Here is a 19,215-nt window from a genome sequence, read left to right as displayed (position 1 = left end):
TAACTATTTAGAGCGTTTAGGTCTTTCATAGTTATGGGGCCAAGTTTAGTCTAAGCATCGTTTGAGAGCACTAACTGTAATCGAGTTGCAAGTTCAGGTCTGTTTTTATAAGACGTCAATGGCCCATCATCTCCACTATGTCGATACGCTCCAGTGAACAGGAAACAATGGCGTGTGGCGTCAGAGATCAAACCACAATCATTTTCTCTAGGGATGAATAGTTCGAGGCTAGATGGTTTTCTGTGAATTGATTTTGCGTATATCAAATCAAATGCTAAGAGCAACAAATGCAAAGTAAGTGGCATACAGCATACGGAAATGCAGCGGCATGTCTGAGGTGTGAGTGCGAGGTGTATTGTCCCTGTCCGTCCAGACATGGCTCACCTGTCCCGGGTGTGTTGACAAATTTGCCGATCCTGGCTCTACATGTGAATAGATTGACCATGTTAGCTTGTTATGATGATTCAAGTGTAGATGCTAAGTTCATATACTTGATATTCTTTCATCCGTCATTGACTTTACAACGTGTTTATACAATATTTTCTCAGTTCATTCACTGACATGTTAATCCTGAGGCACGTCACTCTAGCCATCTTATTCCATAAACCTCTACGTGTCATTCATGTCCTATCTATCTCTTTACTTACATGAAAATTAAATTATTCTAATACAGTCGAACCCCGTTTACCCAGACCCCACATCTAGAAACCCAGCCTTCCGGACGATTTTTATGTGAAACGAAACTTCCGTTCAGTCATTGTGCTCGCTTAACCGGAGCCCGTGCTTCCAGACCCGGACAGCGAAGTTTCAAACCATTCCCAAAGATTTCCATTGAAAAATGATCCAGTTATCTGGAAGGAGAAATTTGTGCACACGTGCAAGTGTATGTCTCACACCAATACCGTTTACCGCATGATTATGTGATTTGATACTTAATCTATCAGAAGGCATTTGATGTGAATTGATTAATTAGCCATCAAAACACTAGGGACGCGTGTCACTCCTGTTGTTCATTAGTATTTGGCGGGTGTGAGAACATATCATCAGTATCGAAAACACATGGTAAGTAGGATTACCGTAAACTACACCGTAATTGTACTGTAAATTACATTTATAAATCAACCCCTACTATCTATATTTACATGATTGTGTAACGCTAAATGTGAGGGGCATTTCTCCCCAGTGGGGACAATTCGCGTATAGAGCTGAGAAAAAACGTTTTGCTTTAAGTCCTGATTTGAAATGATACACACATTGCGTAGTAGGTTTAGATTGGTTATGATGCACCTGATCGTGTATCTATTTACGTGACCGAGTTCAAATGGCAAACTAAAAGGACCCTTGGCGATGAGTCAATACCTTTGTTTTGTGATAAGGGAGGGATTTGCATATTCATATCACGTATATTTCCATCACGTTGCCTTCACAACGTGATCACAGGCGGAGCACACACACGCTCGCGCGCACACGCACACACCCACGCACACAGAGAGACAAGAGCGCGCGCGCACACACACACTCATATGTGTATATCTTTTCCTCTTTTAACTTAATTATTTTCTGACAACACTCATTGTGTATGGTTCAGTGTTAAATGCAGTGGATCTGTGAAGGTCAGATGACAGGCAGTGGAAGATCGATAATGAATTAAGTGAATCTACTCTGGAAAGGCGGCAGTCATCGTCAGCTGCATTGAGTGTCTCTCCTTGGGGAATATGGCACCGCTGGTCCTTGTCATCACAGTAACGTTAATTCAAACTATTCATTTACTTTGCCTCAATGAAACCGGCATCACAACAGATGACCGCTACTTGGAAAACAACCTGTACGGCATTATTAAAGAAATAGGTCTTGTTGCACGTGAGTGTGCAGCGGAATGCATGTCTCATTCCGAGTGTTTGTCATTTGGATTCCAACCTTCCCTTGGTGTGTGCCATCTGCATATGGAAGACAGTAACACAGCGCTAACAGACTTTGTGAAAAAGACGGGTTGGAAACACAGTGATGTTTCGCAGTGGCCAAAGGTATGTGTTCATAGTCCCCATGATCCTTAGTATGGTAATCTTCCTTCAGGTATGTGTTCATAGTATATTTGTCTTCACGATTAGTTTAATTTAGACTGAATGTCCATATAGTTTTCTTTTCAATACGTAAAGGGCAAATTTAGGGTAGCCCATTGGTTGATACTTAATCTTGTGAGACTAAACACTAAATGTGTAAATGTCATCCACAGCGTATCTTATCATTCTGCATTGTGAGCGATGTTAAGGAAGGCCTTCTTAGATCCCCATATGCCACGGTCATGTTAAATGTTCACTCACTCACTCACTCACTCACTCACTCACTCACTCACTCACTCACTCACTCACTCACTCACTCACTCACTCACTCACTCACTCACTCACTCACTCACTCACTCACTCGCTCTCCATGTCCCTTCATCTGTGTCTGATTTATATTGAATGGAACTTTGATAGATCAAGGTTGTAACTAGCCGTAGTTCTGAACAAAGGTGACCGACATATAATCATTTATGATATTAAGCCATTGTTCTTCTTTTATTGAAACGAGGTTGCTTTATTTGCTCATCTGGAAAGGAGGTCTAAATATACATAAGATAATGTGCGCCAGGTCTGGTAATTTTAATTTTTAATATTTTTACTTTTGTTACTTGACCTCACATGGTATGAAACTGAGCAACCAGTTTACTGAGAACATATGTATGTTTTTCTAAAAGGACCTGATGGGCTCCTGTGCAGATCTCTCCTGTCCTTCTGGGAGACGGTGTAGCCCGCTTGTTGTGAGAAAGGAGGCAGCGTGCGTGGAGGGTAAGCACTTTAGTCACCATCAAATGTGTCACAGGGAAATCAGCTGGGAGTGTGTGCATTATAATGGAATACTGAGGCAGTCTTTGATAGGCATTCTAGAAGTTGAGTGGATGAAGAATGAGGACCATGATTTATGGATATACAACTTCCTTTTTCAGTCAGGACTTTTAGACATAGATACTAATGTTGCTTGACAACGACATTAGTATCTATGACGAAACGACGCTTTCCATGAATAAAAGAAAGTGTACATCCATAAATCATAGTCCTCATTCTACTGGGGTAGTCGCACATCCGTAGTTTAGACTCATTTAAAGAACTCATTATATGTTGCATACATACATGTGGTTACATCAAAGATGAATTTCTTCGCTAGCTTGGGGAACCAACAGCTAACTGAAAATTATGTGCAAATATCGTGCTTGTGAACAGTTTTGTATTTGTGCAAAACTTTGTTAAGAATTTGCCAATTTTCACCGACTTTTATTATGTATTGAATGCATGACAGTAATCGTTTAAATGTTACACATTTACTTTACAATATAACAGTACTTGTATAGACAGTACCTTGAAACAGTGTGGAATATTTTGCAAAATCTACTAGAACAGCTGACTGAAGTAAGTGGCAACATTTACACTAGTGAGTCTAAACTTTAGAATGTGTACTGTACATTTGAAACCTGCTACATTTTGCCTGCGTGTGTTTAACTCGATCCGTTTAATACCTGAAACATGGTATACGTGATAACATGTATCTAGCGGGACATCATTGTACAACTTATCCTCAAAGCGCAGCACCCACAACATAACGGAAACGTAATAGACTAGTGATATGTGGAAGTTCATGAACTTCCATTTGCAGGTGATTTGCGGGTTCTCTTTGAGAATATCGTTCTATGATTACATGCTGGTTTTACCTTATTTGTTATAATCTAGTAGTTTTACTGTTCATCGTCAACGGCTTTTTAATCTCCACATTTACTGATCTCTACTATGATATGGTTGAGATATTGTCCATGTGACGATGAATGTAAACTGACTCTCACTCACTCACTCACTCACTCACTCACTCACTCACTCAGCACTGGCATTGTCGCTTAGCAACTATTAACTGATCATGCCACAACTAGCTGATGCACATCGAAAGAATGCCGGTGGCACATTGACGCACTGCTTCATGCCATAATACAGACATTTCGCCTTAATGGAAAATATCTGCATTAACGATTGCGTATTAACTCTTGTTATAAAATTACCACGTTCAAACTAAAATGTTCCCATCAAGGATTACCCTCGTACATAACTTTGCTAATCATTTGAATGATATAACTGAATAATTATGGTTCCAACAATGACATCAATAATTTACTAAACAGAGCCATGTAAAGCATTAAAGCATCTGTGGAATGCAGGTTCTAAAGATTGTGGAAATGTTAACAGCTTCTACGTACAGGATCATCAACAATATTGCAGAATATTGTATTTTCTCTTTGATTACATGTAGTGCATATACAATGAACAGAGATAGATATGTAGTACAATATGTGTATTTCTTTTAAAAAAGCAAATACGAAAAACTATCAGTTTGCATTATTAAGCATGTATCCAACCGGCTTAATGTCAGGAATGCAAAAATAGGCATTTTAATTGACGTCATCCACCCATAACGACGTCATGCACCCATGACGTTGTACACATTACTTCCGGTGAGGGACTCAGTCCATCAAAGGTAATTTGGTTGAGTATGCTTCAGTTTTGCCAAACTTTTAAATATTTCCATCTATCAATTGAAGTCAAATGTATTTGTTTGCACCAGCTGACGTGTATGTATGTTCAGAAGAATCCCTTCCACATGCAACCTGCAGTTATAAATCTAAGCTGAAAGGAGGAACTCGGTCTTGTACCTGCCACAGCAATTACCTAGATGTGCCGCTGGACGTTCTCAGTGTCAACAACACCTGCATGAAGAACGGGAGTTGGACCACACCCACGATCACCTGTTCAGGTAAATCGTGCATTTAATTTATTCTGGTCCCCATTTCGATCCGTGATTCCCTTAGTACATTATTAATTTGACTAAACGTTTATCAAACTTTGCTTTGTTTCGTATTTACCAATGTTACAGCTATATAGCGTCGAGTCTGGAAATAATCGGGTCTAGTCTGGGTCAGTCAAGCAAGTGATCAACATTATGAGCAACGATTTACACAATAGGGATACGATGGAATGTATCAACCAGGTCAGCGAGCCTGACCACCCGTTTCCATCTTGCCTCTTACGACAAAAGAGTTGCTAAAGATCAATTTTAACCCGGACATTCACGGGTCTGGTGACCCAACATATCTTGCTTACATGAAGTATCGGTTGGAACATAGAAACAGTTGACTGTGCAGTAAACATGAGCAGGGAGATACGTGTTTAAGCAATATATATCAAACACGCTTAAAACAGAAAAGATTAAACATGATGCATTAAACAATTATCCGTACATTCCATTCAGTCTTGCTTCATGCAGTACTGAAGCAGATATCACAAATTTTATTTGCCATTCATGTACCTGAGGAAGTGAGTTGGTTCTTGTGTGTATTTTCCAGCATCTAAGACAAAAAAGAAACCACACTTTACTTAATAACAATTAAACGACATGATGGCATGGCTCGTTCCTTTACTACCGTCTGCGCCATGCTTGTTGCTTTGACTCCGACTTTAACTTGAAATGTACTCACAAGAGCAGATGCGGACTTGTGAATCTATTCCAGTCAGAAGGGGAATATTATAGGGGGATTCCATAGTCCTTTGCTTTTTTGTTTGCCCTTTAGCTTGCTTCTCAGCAGGGAGGGGGTTAACGGATCTCTTCAGTGCAGATCACTTATATGGGTGACATCGAGCTCCTCGCCAAAGGACACGCCAATCTGAAAGAACAGGTTCTCCATGTCGAGTCCTTTTCCAGTGATATTGGCATGACATTTGGACTCGACAAATGTGATACTCCTTTCTGAAACCAGGCACAGTAGTTAATAAAGGATCTGTCAAGCTACAATGGTGTTGAGCTATTGAACATCTTGTGGAAGATAAGACATTCACCTTTCTAGGAAAACAAGCTGCAGAATACCCAGATTCAAGAAAACACGTGGGGCCGAGTGTAGATATCAGTGAAAGAAAACTGGAAAACACAAGGTCAAAGCCACTCCTATGAAATATAAATAAAATGGAATTTGGTTTTCCATTTTTAAATCTCTCAATGCAAATCGATACGACTGAATCATTGGCGAATATGCATACATAGCTGATATTAGAAGCAGATTACACTGACGTCGTACTTTAGAGATGAATGACAACAACTGCATGCATGCAGTACGGTTGAGAAGGGATGATTCATTTGTATGTGTATAGTCATTCAAAATTCGTCTCAAATCGTGGCTTTAATTGCTGATAAAATATGTGGACCTTACCACTGAAATGTCTCGCTTGCATCCCAGCTACGCGATCATTAGGCTTATCATTATTCTCGTTATCCTTTGGTAATTCGTGACCTCTTGACCCCACTGTGCCCGGCTTCTCCACAGGTTGCAAAAAATAATGTGACACTCGAAAGCATGCTGAAGGCTGCTATGTTGTCTAATATCCATAAACCTCCGATATAGTTCTTGGTAGGTTCTACGAGGCAAACTCTCGTGGCAGAACAGAGGTTCTACTGGCTGTTTGGGCTGCTTTAGGCAATTGTGCTTCAGCTGATTAACCGTCTCCTTCCCTTTACAACATCCTTGTTCGGAATCATAATGATTATTACCAATCTGAATGAAGACGGGTATTTGCATGTACTAACTATTGTCTTCATGTTATTTCTCGGACTATGTAGGAACCTCACACATTGAGAATGACAAAGAACCGAAGCACTTGTAGTAACACTTGTAATAGGAAAATCGAGATTTGCTACCCAGTTTCCCACTTGAAATCGTCTTTATCAGTTTATATGATGATTATAATGATATCGCCCAAAATCTTGCCAGTGGCTGCCCAAAGGTGGCAGAAACATGGTTTCTTAGGAGACGTAATGATGTCTCGATCCTCGATCCAGCAATTACTGCCATGGTCCCTAAAACGGTGATCAACCTTAAGTTGTTGGTGATCCAAAAGCCTTTTCACTATGTACTGTTGTTTCCAGTCATTTATCTTTTAATCATAGTTCTAGTTTTAAATTAGGAACTGTGATAGTCTGGTATATGTCACTGTCCTTCGATGACAGGTTTTTACGTTCTAAATTTATTGATTTTCATATTGTTAAAAAAAAATTGTTCTCTTTATGATTTTTGCTGCAATACTACCGATGTGGCGCTATTTATTAACTCACTCATAATTAATATAATTACTCTTTTGTTTTGTCTTTGCCATGCTTGTGGTTTTGACCTGAATATTGAGAGGGTGTCACTGAAATTAACTGTAGAGTGTTTTTTTGCACTTGGTCCATATGCAGCATCAGACGTAATTAACATATATGTGTTCTGGACCTAGTATATGTCTTCTTTGATATCTGTGATCATTGCATCGCGGTTTACAGTCCATACTGACTATTCTCTCAAAACATAGTGTTTAATGTTGTTTTCTTTTTTTTCTGACAAATGCCGCTGGCTTTTGACATATGTAAGTCAGCTAATAGACTGTTGATGGGATAAATGGAAACCTGAATCTAATTGAACTCAATTTCTTGACCGGAATATATTATATACTACCGACAAATCATAAGGGAACTGATGAAATGACAGTGAATGTGAAATTGCTCAGAATGTCCACTAAATCAAATCTGGGCGTGAAGCGCAATATCTGGTGTGTCCACCATGTTGGGCAACACATTCACGACATCTTGTTGGCATGTTGTTGATTAATTTCTGGATGGTTACCCATTCCTCCGGAAGAGCTGCACAAAGCTGGGCCGGGTTGACAGGTGCGGGGTCCCTTGCGTACACCCTTCAACCGGGAACAGATGTTCAATTGGGGACAGGCCTGGGAACTTAGAGGGCCAGTCCAATGTCTGCATGCCCTCTCGTTGGAGATAAGCTGTGACAATTTGGGTCCGATGTGGTCTGGCATTGGAATGCTCATCTTCCAATTCCAATAATTTCCACGCTGGCATACCGCTCACAACGATTTCTACCACATGTAATTCTGACGTAAAGTCTTGACTCATCTGAGAGCATGGTGTAACAAAGCCCGTCCCTGATGCTGCCTAGCCCATGCCAATTGTTGTCGCCAGTGGTGAGCTGTAAGGGTAGCACCACCTTTGAGAGGTCGCCTTGCTGTCAGACGGGTTTGATAGAGCCAATTCTCAACGGTTGAACTTGAAATTTCTCTCCCAGTGAGTGTACGGAATTCGCTGTTGATGTCAGGTGCTGATTTGAACCAATTGTGCAGGATCATTAGTGTAATGAGACGATGCTGTCGTCGTGTGGTTGATTTTGGTCTACCACTCCCAGGTCTCATTGCACCCCTACCTGTTTGACGGTACTTGTCCTACAGGCGTGAAATTACACTTTATGATTTACCCAACATACGGAAATGAAATGCTGTGTTTATTGCAAGGCACAGAAAAGTTATTTGCTCACATAACAAGTCAGGTTAGCATAATACAACGCATGCCTTACTCCCAATGCGACTCATTGGTCTTCCAAAATCGTTTGCGTGGTTGAGGTATATCATGGTACATGTACCTCTTATACATCCTACAACGGTACTTCAGCTGCTTATATTTACCCATACACTTTTTCCAGGCCCCTACGTAAAATTCAACAGTCCAGTGCTCCGAAGGTATACCTTTCTACCTTTACCAGTGGATAGTTTTAAGAAGATGACAGGACGTACCTCTTCCATCGTGTATCTGGTGAAAGCCTGCAACGACGCCCAAATTACCATACACAATCGTCCTGACACGTATCACACTAGCGCCTATCAGGTTGTTGTAGGAGGATATAGAAATACTAAATCTTTGATTCGTCAGTGCACGAGATGTCCTTTTTTGATCATTCATGAGGAATCGTCCCTGCTATCCTGCCAGGAATATAGACCATTTTGGCTGAGCTGGAAGAACAACGTTATTTCTGTCGGCAAGGGGCAGGTTATTGGAAAACAGACGTTTATGGAATATGCTGAAAAAAATCACACTGTGTTCAACCACATTAGTGTTAGCAGCTATGTAAACAATGCGGCTGTGTGGCTATTCAAAGAGCAATAGCGTCCATGAGCTCAAGGTTCATTATTCTGGGATGAATACTGACGCCAACAGGGAAGCCTCGTACATGGAACAGACAGCAGGACAATACTGGTGTTAGATGCAATGGACATTTTCTGATAAGATTTCTGTATCGTTCAAGCTGATGACACTTGACGATAGACCAGCGCATGTACAATTCTGTGAAAAGAACGCTAATAAAGAGGACTTCATGACACAAAATTAGTTTGATCATTGTTTTGTGTGCGTAAGTGAAGCTTCTGGACGAACAGGACTGGTTATCCGGAGTGATCAAACGCTGTGAGACTTTGTATCACTGATGAGTCTACAATAACAATGTATAATACACGCATGATAAACAACGCACTCTTCAGTAGTACACGGAAAACTGTTGATCGTCTAGTGTAGTTCCACACAGACATAATACACAATCGCCTGATGTTCAACAGCAGGTCGTCAAGAACCACTGGTTTTCACAAACACGTGCTCGATAAGGACTAAGATATGGCTGGCGACGACATGGCACAAGGTTTGGTGTAATATATCCAAAAGAACGTAGAGGTGAGAGAACAATGTTTTACTACATGAACATGGCGGCCACATACCAACTTGAGTGAGTGAGTTTAGTTTTACGCCGCACTCAGTAATATTCCAGCTATGTGGCGGCAGTCTGTAAATAATCGAGTCTGGACCAGACAATCCAGTTATCAACAACATGAGCATCGATCTGCGCAACTGGCAATCAATGACATGTGTCAACCAAGTCAGAGAGCCTCTGACGACAAGCACAGTCGCCTTTTATGGCAAGCATGGGTTGCTGAAGACCTGTTCTACCACGGGACCTTTACGGGTCCATACCAACTTGAAATGCCGATGCAACATGAACACTTTGGCTAAGGAAAGCAAGATGTGTGGATGTCAACACCCTTAATGTGAAAGACACGATGTTTCAGGGAATGAAGGAGCAAGCATACCATCCGAAGCGTCTATCAGGCGATAAAGGAGTGAGTATACGCTCCGAAGCGTTTATCAGGTGATGAAGGAGTTAGCACACGCCCCGAAACGTCATGTTATTCACACTAACGAAGTTAACATTCATCTTGCTTTTCTAACATTCCACTTTTAAAAGATTTGAACAGTTGGGCGGTTGAACCAAGAGTAGGCTGTCAAAAGCCGCTGGCCACAAACATGTGCAAGACAAGGACTGTATGGCTGTAGCTGGAACATCTCCACATGTGTGTGGTTTTTGTTGGTGCAACACCTTCACATGGTGTGGGGTTTGTTGGTGCAACACCTCCACATGGTGTGGGGTTTGTTGGTGTAATGTCATGACTGATAATAAAAGCTCAATGCAAAAACGTCATCTGCCTACTACAGTGGAACGAAGCCTGACTTTTCTGCATACCGCAAAGAACTGTCGTAACTGGGATTTGGGTGTTAGTTAACCTATCACCACTTACCTGTTACGATGGCCGTTCTGCATTGTAGAGGGTGATGTTGCACTGGTTGCACACTCGCTTGGTCTGTCCGGGCTGCTACATGTAGGAATGAGTGGTCTGACTCCTAACTAACACATAGCATTTATGTACTAGCACTCTGGCATACAAGGAATAACTCAACACAGGGTTCTATACTGACATCTCTTCATGACAAGCAGACATGGCCTGGACAGGATAGGGTTAGCTCTTTATGGAACTGATCGAACGCTATGCGAACGTTCTGCTGACTCTGCAACATGCACACCGCACCACTTTTCAGTGCTGACAGTATCTTTTTATTTTGTTCGAGGTTGCTCCACCCTTAGTCACATGACCCTATACAATCCCTCCGAAGTTTCATCATTCCATGGTCTCATGTCGTACCTCATGATTGGAAATTTCCATTTACTCTCATCGTTGAATCAGCATTAATTGTTACCTGACGAATCTATTCTGTTCTGTTGCTGGACAGTTATCCCCTATTTTCTATTCCTCCCTTAATATATTACCCAGTAGTAATAGCATAGGTGCTATGAAGAACTGAAAACTCCTCATCACAGCTTAAATACTCGTGGAAACAAGCAAGCGCACACGTGAAAGTACAAGGGAACCTGTATTCTTTTCCAGGTTTCTTCACAAGGTACGTGTGTCACTGTGGGTGAAATTCTGGAAATAAACAGAGGAACACCTGTATTTTCATGTGTCCCTTTATTTGCTTCTATGAGTATATATTGCGTTATTTTGAGCTGTCGCGTTCACATTTGGTCTGATATAGATGCAGTCAAGATGACAAAGATGCTAATGACTTTGCGTGGTCATAAATACTATGGATTATTGTTTTCTAGTACGTTTATCGTTTTCTGCAACATTGCAGTAAGACGTAAATGGAGAAATTTCGAAGAAAGTCACCGCACAAACACAGCAACAAAAATACCGGTTATCATTAAGAACCCCATGGTCTCATGTCGTACCTCATGATTGGAAATTTCCATCTACTCTCACCGTTGAATCAGCATTAATTGTTACCTGACAAATCTATTCTGTTCTGTTGCTGGACAGTTATCCCCTATTTTTTCTATCCCTGCCTTACTATATTACCCAGTAGTAATAGCACAGGTGCTATGACGAACTATCTGCAAATCGCTGAAAACTCCTCATCAGAGCTTAAATACTCGTGGAAACAAGCAAGGGCACACATAAAAGTACAAGGGAACCTTTATTGATTTCCAGGTGTCTTCACAAGGTACGTATGTCACTGTGAGTGAAATTCTGGAAATAAACAGAGGAACACCTGTACTTCCATGTGTCCCTTTATTTGCTTCTATGAGTGTATAATTCGTTATTTTGAGCTGTCGTATTCACATTTGGTCTGATATAGACGCGGTCAAGATGACAAAGACGCTAATGACTTTGCGTGGTCATAAATACTATGAATTATTGTTTTCTAGTAAGTTGAGTGTTTTCTGCAACATTTCAGTAAGACGAAATTCGAGAAATTTCGAAGAAAGTCACCGCACAAACATAGCAATAAAAATACCGGTTATCATTAAGAACCCCATGGTCCTTAGTATGTGACAAGTGACAGCTTTATTTGCATTCAGGTCTCATGTCCCATAGTGCTAAGATACAATTAGCATCATATAGCATCATGAATGTCTACAGTGCAAGACTGCTTAACCGGAATCAGCGTTTGCTTTGAAGGAACAATGATATCTTCTTCATACGAACAGTATATGTTGTTAATATTAATGAAACGAATTTATCATGGGATAGATTGTTATTGTATTGTTGTACAAAATGCTCTCTTATAATAAGGACATGACAGACAGACAGTAGTTATTCAGTAGAAGGTCCTTCGCCCATAATACAATGAGACCGACATTTTCAGCGAGTGCGCAAAACACCTCTGCATCTCTATGTCTTGGAGTTGATCAGTTTTTTTTCACATAGTATAACTATTGGTCAACACTGTATATAACAACATTATTCGTACTTTGCAAAAGATTCACAAGCGAGTACACGTAAATGATTCTTTAGCAGCAGTATCTAGTGTCAGCAGTCCACAATGAGAGACCTTTTCAAACCTGAATCACTGGAATGGTAAGTTTGTTGTGTTGTGATGTTGTTTTAATTTATATACATGTGCAATGAAGGTTTTATGATTATAAACATTTTGGGTTTTCCTTGAAGTGGATGAAAATCTTAAATCCCGATATCCGATATTTAATCATCCGGACGTTTTACGTAAAAACGAAAGTGTCCGGATATCCGAGGTCTCACTGTAAGTGGTTCTTTAGTGAACTTTATTATATATTTCGTTCTAAGTGTATCATGGGCATTACAAGTAAATAGTACATGATATTAATTTTCTATATACTTCAAGCGTCTGCTTTTACAAAAGGGACATAGCATTTTGTTTTATTCAGTTCCATAATACCTGCCACATTCAACAGCCGTACTAAAATTACTGCATCTAAACCTTGATGTAACAATTCCTAAATGCATAGGGATATCACAACACAAATATATTTCAACATTCAACAAAGTTTTGAACTCCTTGTACAATATACAGTTAGGAGATTCATTAATTTTTGAGAACCAAGACTTTAAGTTTTAGTTATAAGTTTTAAGTTTTCACCTATTCTTAACCTGAAAAGTTAGATAAAATATTCCACGTTTCCATTTTCTTGGCTTAGCAAAGCATAACCAAATCTGTATTGAAACACAGGGGCTTGTATTGCTGAAAATAGTACGTCCTGGGTCCAACGAGCCTACACTGATATCCATATACATATATAGAAGGATCCTTCTAGCAACAGGTTCAGATGACAGCGTGATATCCAGACTTTGGAATCTCTATGGAGCGACTGGTGACGTCAAAATGAGGCGTCTTCGGGGACGGAAAAAGAAAAACACCCCACGGGATGACCGGACCCTACGCCTTATTGCTCTGCGAGACATGTTCAAATCCTCCTCCAAAATCAATACGGAATTCAGGCGAAGAACAAACGTCAGAATTTGTTCCCGTACAGTGCGTAATCGTCTTAAATCGGCTGGTCTAAAAAGCCGCTGTCCATTGGTTGGAATCAACATGACTGAGCAACACAAACGCATGAGACTGCAGGCACGGAACCATGGAGGAAGAACCGTACGTCAATGGAGAAACACCATGTTTAGTGATGAGAGCAGGTACACACTAGACCATAATGACGGTCGAATTCGAGTTTGGAGACGCGTTGGGGAACGTCAAAGTGCCTGCACCATCACACAGCATGATCGTTATGGAGGGGGCTCTGTTATGGTGTGGGGCGGGTTTACCTTTAACCACAAAACAGATCTTGTGCGTGTTGATGGCAGGATAACAAGTGTACGATCCCCTTTGCGCGAACAGCAGGTCCAATGTTCGAGTTCCAGCATGATAATGCCCGCCCTCACATCGCTCATGTTTGTCGGGACAGACTGATGGCTGCAGGTGTCCGGATGTTGCAATGGCCGGCTAGAAGTCCTGACCTTAACCCCATCGAACATCTTTGGGATGTTCTTGGCCGCAGTGTTCGGGAGAGAACTGTTCAACCCAACATTTTGGATGAACTTTTCGTGGTTCTCCAGGAAGAATGGCGTAGAATTCCGATTGGTATCATCCGTACACTCATTTGCAGCATGCCACGACGATGCCAAGCAGTTCTCCAGAGACATGGGGGACACACCAGATATTGATTTTCATCACTTGACATAAGCCTTTTCATCTGTATGAACTTTTCTTTTCAGTACTGATTCAAAGATTAAAAGTCACAGCTATTTCATGCCTTCCCCTAATTTTTTCCATGAGTGTATAATACTCCTGTAAGCATTTAGCCCACAGTGTCCAAGAATAATCTCATCACGCCATTCACGACGACGAATTTATTATCGGCTTTTAAAGATTAATATTATTATTAGTTAGGAACTGTGTGTAGTAAGCCTATACTTGTTTGGAACACTTGCTATGGGCGTTTTCACAAGAATAGTCCACAGTTTGCATCTTATACTCCTTGATTAGCGAGTACAGTTACAAGCATATGACCTTGCTCCAGTATTTCGCTGTTTAATGTATGATGTTTTCTCATGGAAGAGATATACGTGAACGATGTGTTTTATTATTTCTTTACAACTTAGCTTTTAACGTTATAAATGTCCGTACGTGCAGTGGGGTAGCCTGATGGTCAGGCTGAAGGCCCTGGTTCTGTTTCACACATGTGTGAAGCCCATTTGTGGTCTACGTGGTCGTTAACTTGCTAAACCTTGCTAAAACTAAACTCACTCACTCCATGCCCCGTGGGTCGCCTCAAAAGACAATCATCAACACTGACTTGGAACATATGAGGGTAACCTCTGAGCAACCTTTGATAACAGTTTGGTGGTCCATCTATAACTCCATGTAACATGGATTGTAGACACTAACGCCCTCTTCAGCCGCTAAATGTCGCAATACACGCAACTCAACACACACACACCGGTGCTTAAGACATACAATGATTTTATATATTGTATTGCTAATCATTATTATGTTTATGTCATACTTCTTAGGCTCATCATAAGCTCAAGTAACCGTTCCTTTCACTTGAGTAGGTATACTCAAAGAACTTAGTAAACAGCCCCTGACATATCTCACAACTGAGTGAGTGGATGAATTTTGTTTTACGCCGCACTCAGCAATAGTCCAAGTATATGGCGGCGGTCTGTAAATAATCGAGTCTGGACCAGACAATCCAGTGATCAGCAGCATGAGTATCGATCTGCGCAATTGGGAAGCGATGACATGTGTCAACCAAGTCAGCGAGCCTGACCACCCGATCCCATTACTCGCCTCTTACGACAAGCAAAATCGCCTTTTATGACAAGCATGGGTTGCTGAAGGCCTATTCTACCACTGACATTCACGGGTTTCTCACGATTGAATAAGACCCGATCTAATCCTTTGAAGAATATCTGGGACATGATTGGTTATCCTGTACAACAAAGGGATCTAGCTGTACAGAACCTGGTCCAGTTTGAAGCTGCTTCACCGAGGATTGACGTAGACTACCCCTTTAGAGGATCAGGAGGCTTACAAGGGTATGAGGAAGACAGCGCTGGCTGTCTTCCGGTCACATGGATTTTACACTTGATATTGAACTTGAATCGTGCACGACACCCCAAACTACATTTTAAATGTTCATATTCACCAATCAATTCAACAATAAACATTCCGGGCCATATTTGGACAGACATGGTTTTGCATAGCAGTGTATTTTCGCTTGTTCTTTTTTTTTCATTTTTATTATATTTTGTTTTCGGGCTTTTTTTAACGAGCCATTATCATCATAAAACTGAAATGGATTCCAACTATTCTTTCGCTTTTTGTGAATCAAGGGATCATAGGGTCAGAAAAACTCGTGTTTTTCCATCGTGATCTCCTCGAAACGTTTTAGGTATGTGTTGATAACCAAATATAGAGGTGATTTTGTTCTGTGTTGCGTGAAGTTGCGGCAGATCATACCATACAGACTCTTCAGAATCCATTCATTACAGACTGAGTCACATGCCCTTTTGTAGTCCATCAAGCACATGGAGGGTTAATGGTTGCATGCTTTGGACTCCCCAAAATGATCCATGCCTCCTTTCTTGGGAAGGAGTAGTGTGCGACCTTTACGAACCCATGGAGGAGGATCTGGTGAATCCCACAGCAGACTGAACATAGGTAATAGGTTCGGCTTGAGGCAGAACATCCATATGTAACAACGGTTTTATATGCCTTCGGGTCCTGGCTGTTTTAGATTCAGACGTCACAAAACCACATTTCAGGCATTCAAATGGCCATGGCAAGACATGAGCATAATCACTCTCTTTGGAATTAAACGTAGGTCGTATATAATGATCACCATCACCCTTGATTGGCCAGTGAACTTGTTCACCTTTTTAGACTTTATTCTATGTCATATTTTCCCACGTTTTCTTTCTGTCCAACTCTGGCATTTTGCCTTCAGGTAATCAACTATCTAAAGAAACAAATTTTCCCTCGTAGCCTTGTACTTCAAAAAATAATTCCTAAGTAACCTTGGCGTTCTTGACACTTGATTCCCTTGTGATCTTGATTTATGTCACAGCTCCTCCCTAGAACAAGTATAATCTTGCTTCGGTTATTGTCCATGCAGCCAGGTATACGAGACGCAAGTGCCGACAAAGTTATCAATTCATTTACCTGTGCTGTACCAGCTCCGTCCTTTCTCCCACCTGGCTGTTCCTCTCTTTGCACTCCTCCCTCGTAACAAATAGTAAATTGTGTCAATATTTTAATGACAGTTTGTTAAACAAACTTTTTCTACGTTTACGTTTCCAGCATGTTAATTTCCATTAGCGGAGAAGGCTGTACTACTGGGGAAACTGAACCCTAATGTTCGACCACATTTCGCGAGTTAAACCAAAACATGTTTGGGTGATGTACGTTTAGTTAAGGGAATTAAACGTGAAAATCCGGGTTTGAATTGATATTCAACAACCCATGTTTGTCGTAAGAGGCGACTAATGGGATCGGATGGTGAGGCTTGCTGACTTGGTTTATACGTATCCCAGTTGCGTAGACCAATGTTCATGCTGTTGATCACTGGAACACACAAGAAACAAAGCATATTCATGAGTTGTATTTCCACTGGAGTAACGGTCTCAGATGACACTCGGTCATAGTTTTGTGCAAACAAACATGTGCTTGTTGATATTGCCGACATTCAGTTGTTCGTGGGAGTCTGCAGCGCGGACGAATCCAGCTAGAACACTTCATAAGCTGAGTCTTGCGTTTCGGAAAAACCCAAAGGTGAATAATCACGATCCTATCATTCGCTGACAGTTTTGCCCTTGGCTACCAATTGACGCTTTGCTGACAAGCTATGCTGCAGTTAAAGGCTTGGATCTTGCTGATTGGTCTGCTGTTTCAGCATCGGAACTGGTCCCCGGCCTCTCATTAATATAGAGGCCCTAGTATTGGCCATCTAATGGCGACGCTCACTGGAGAGATACAAGATGACGGACGAGGAAAGTTTACTATGGAACTGTCCCTGGCCTCTCATTAATATAGAGGCCCTAGTATTGGCCATCTAATGGCGGCGCTCACTGGAGAGATACAAGATGACGGACGAGTTTACTATGGAACTGGCCGATTTATAATACTTCCAGCTCCGGTATTCACACGACATTTGACTCAATAATGCAGAATGAAATTAGTATCTGAATCCCGGTTGCAAATAGTTTTAGAACAAAGAAGTTTGTCTCAATAAATCCATGTTATCCCGGAGCAGAATCCATGCCCACTCCCGAATGTAAACCCAACTTGAACGTTTTAGTGCTGCCATTGGTGCTTGCGGATGAATAGTTATCAATAAATCCATAGCTGTATACATCATTTCACATTTTGTCATTGTTGAATCGCTCTTTGCAAACACAGAAAACTGAAACATTCGTGCCCGATCTTTGCTAGACGTGCACAGTCCCTTCCTGATACGCAAGTAGTATCACAAGGTATAATTCTTGTTCAAAGTTCAAAGAATCTTCTTACCTTGTTTACTGTTTATTTCAACATATCTGCATAGATAGTAAATTTTGAAATATTGTCACTTCAGACGTAGATGTTTCTGTTTCTTTCTTTCTTTCTTTCTTTCTTTATTTATTTATTTGTGTGCGTTTACGTATTTATCTATTTATGTGTGTGTGTGTGTGTGTGTGTGTGTGTGTGTGTGTTCGTACATACTTATTTATTCATTCAACGTTCATTTATGAAGACACATTTTTCAGATATAAGTCTCAGCCTTTATACCTATGCCAAAGATGCTGACAGGAAGAATTTGATCATCGCCAACAGGGCACGGCACCTTATTCAAAAGAAGAGAGACTGGCTGTAAAAAAATGTGTATGCATCCATTCCCAAGGGTATACAGATTGTAGAGATATGTATTTAACTTACGCCATTCTGTTATATACATGTTCTCACTAACATAATTGTATATCCATAATTTGGAAACTGTTGTCTCAACACTGTGTATTTCATATTGGACCATTTTTAAAACATCTTTTTTTCTAGTTTGGACCACTCACACAGCAAAACAGTAACTGATCAACCTGAAAAAAAAAACAGGAAGAAAATGGACAGATGAGGAAAATATCTTTATCATTGAACAAGCAGCTAGATCATTAATACACATGAATATGTTTTGGAATGACTCTGTCAAAAAACTCCAAGAAAACGTATCGGCTTCGCGTTCAGGTAAATAGGTGTACTGAAATATTCGGTCTAATCCAAAATATGAGAAACTTGTAGTTAATTTGTGCATTTGTTTGGTCATGTCTATTCAGTTCTAGGTATGAATTCATACAGTGATGGTTAACTTGAACAACTGCATGTTAGGTCATGACAAAATATGATATACACAATATTGCAGGAGAATCTTCCGCACTGCAGTGCAAAAGGATTCGACCAAGAACTGGTCATTCAGTTCATAAATCTATGACAGTTTATGTCAAACATACATTTTCCAGTAGACAAATGTTCGTCTGCGAGATTTTTCGTTTACATCTGCAGTCCACTCCTTTTCCAGAATTGGTGTGCCACTTAGGTAGCCAACTGCTTCCACTTTAAGGATGTATGTGATGTACCATGTGTACAGACTGATAGTTATGA

The 19,215-nt window shown here is 40.7% G+C and overlaps 1 protein-coding gene across 1 annotated transcript; it reads left to right on the top strand.

The window, feature by feature from the left end:
- Nucleotides 1–1,715: 1,715 nt before the first annotated feature.
- Nucleotides 1,716–9,054, top strand: LOC137276852 (uncharacterized). The gene is made up of 4 exons (XM_067808503.1): nucleotides 1,716–2,024; nucleotides 2,738–2,828; nucleotides 4,645–4,833; nucleotides 8,594–9,054. Exons 1-4 carry the CDS (start codon nucleotides 1,716–1,718, stop codon nucleotides 9,052–9,054), a joined length of 1,050 nt encoding a protein of 349 aa, XP_067664604.1.
- The last annotated feature ends 10,161 nt before the right edge of the window (nucleotides 9,055–19,215 follow it).

The sequence above is a fragment of the Haliotis asinina genome, chromosome 1 (genome assembly GCF_037392515.1).
Source record: "Haliotis asinina isolate JCU_RB_2024 chromosome 1, JCU_Hal_asi_v2, whole genome shotgun sequence".
NCBI classification, from domain to species: Eukaryota; Metazoa; Mollusca; class Gastropoda; order Lepetellida; family Haliotidae; genus Haliotis; species Haliotis asinina.
The sequence above is the reverse complement of the archived record's forward strand: the minus strand, read 5'-3'. Positions and strand labels throughout refer to the sequence as shown.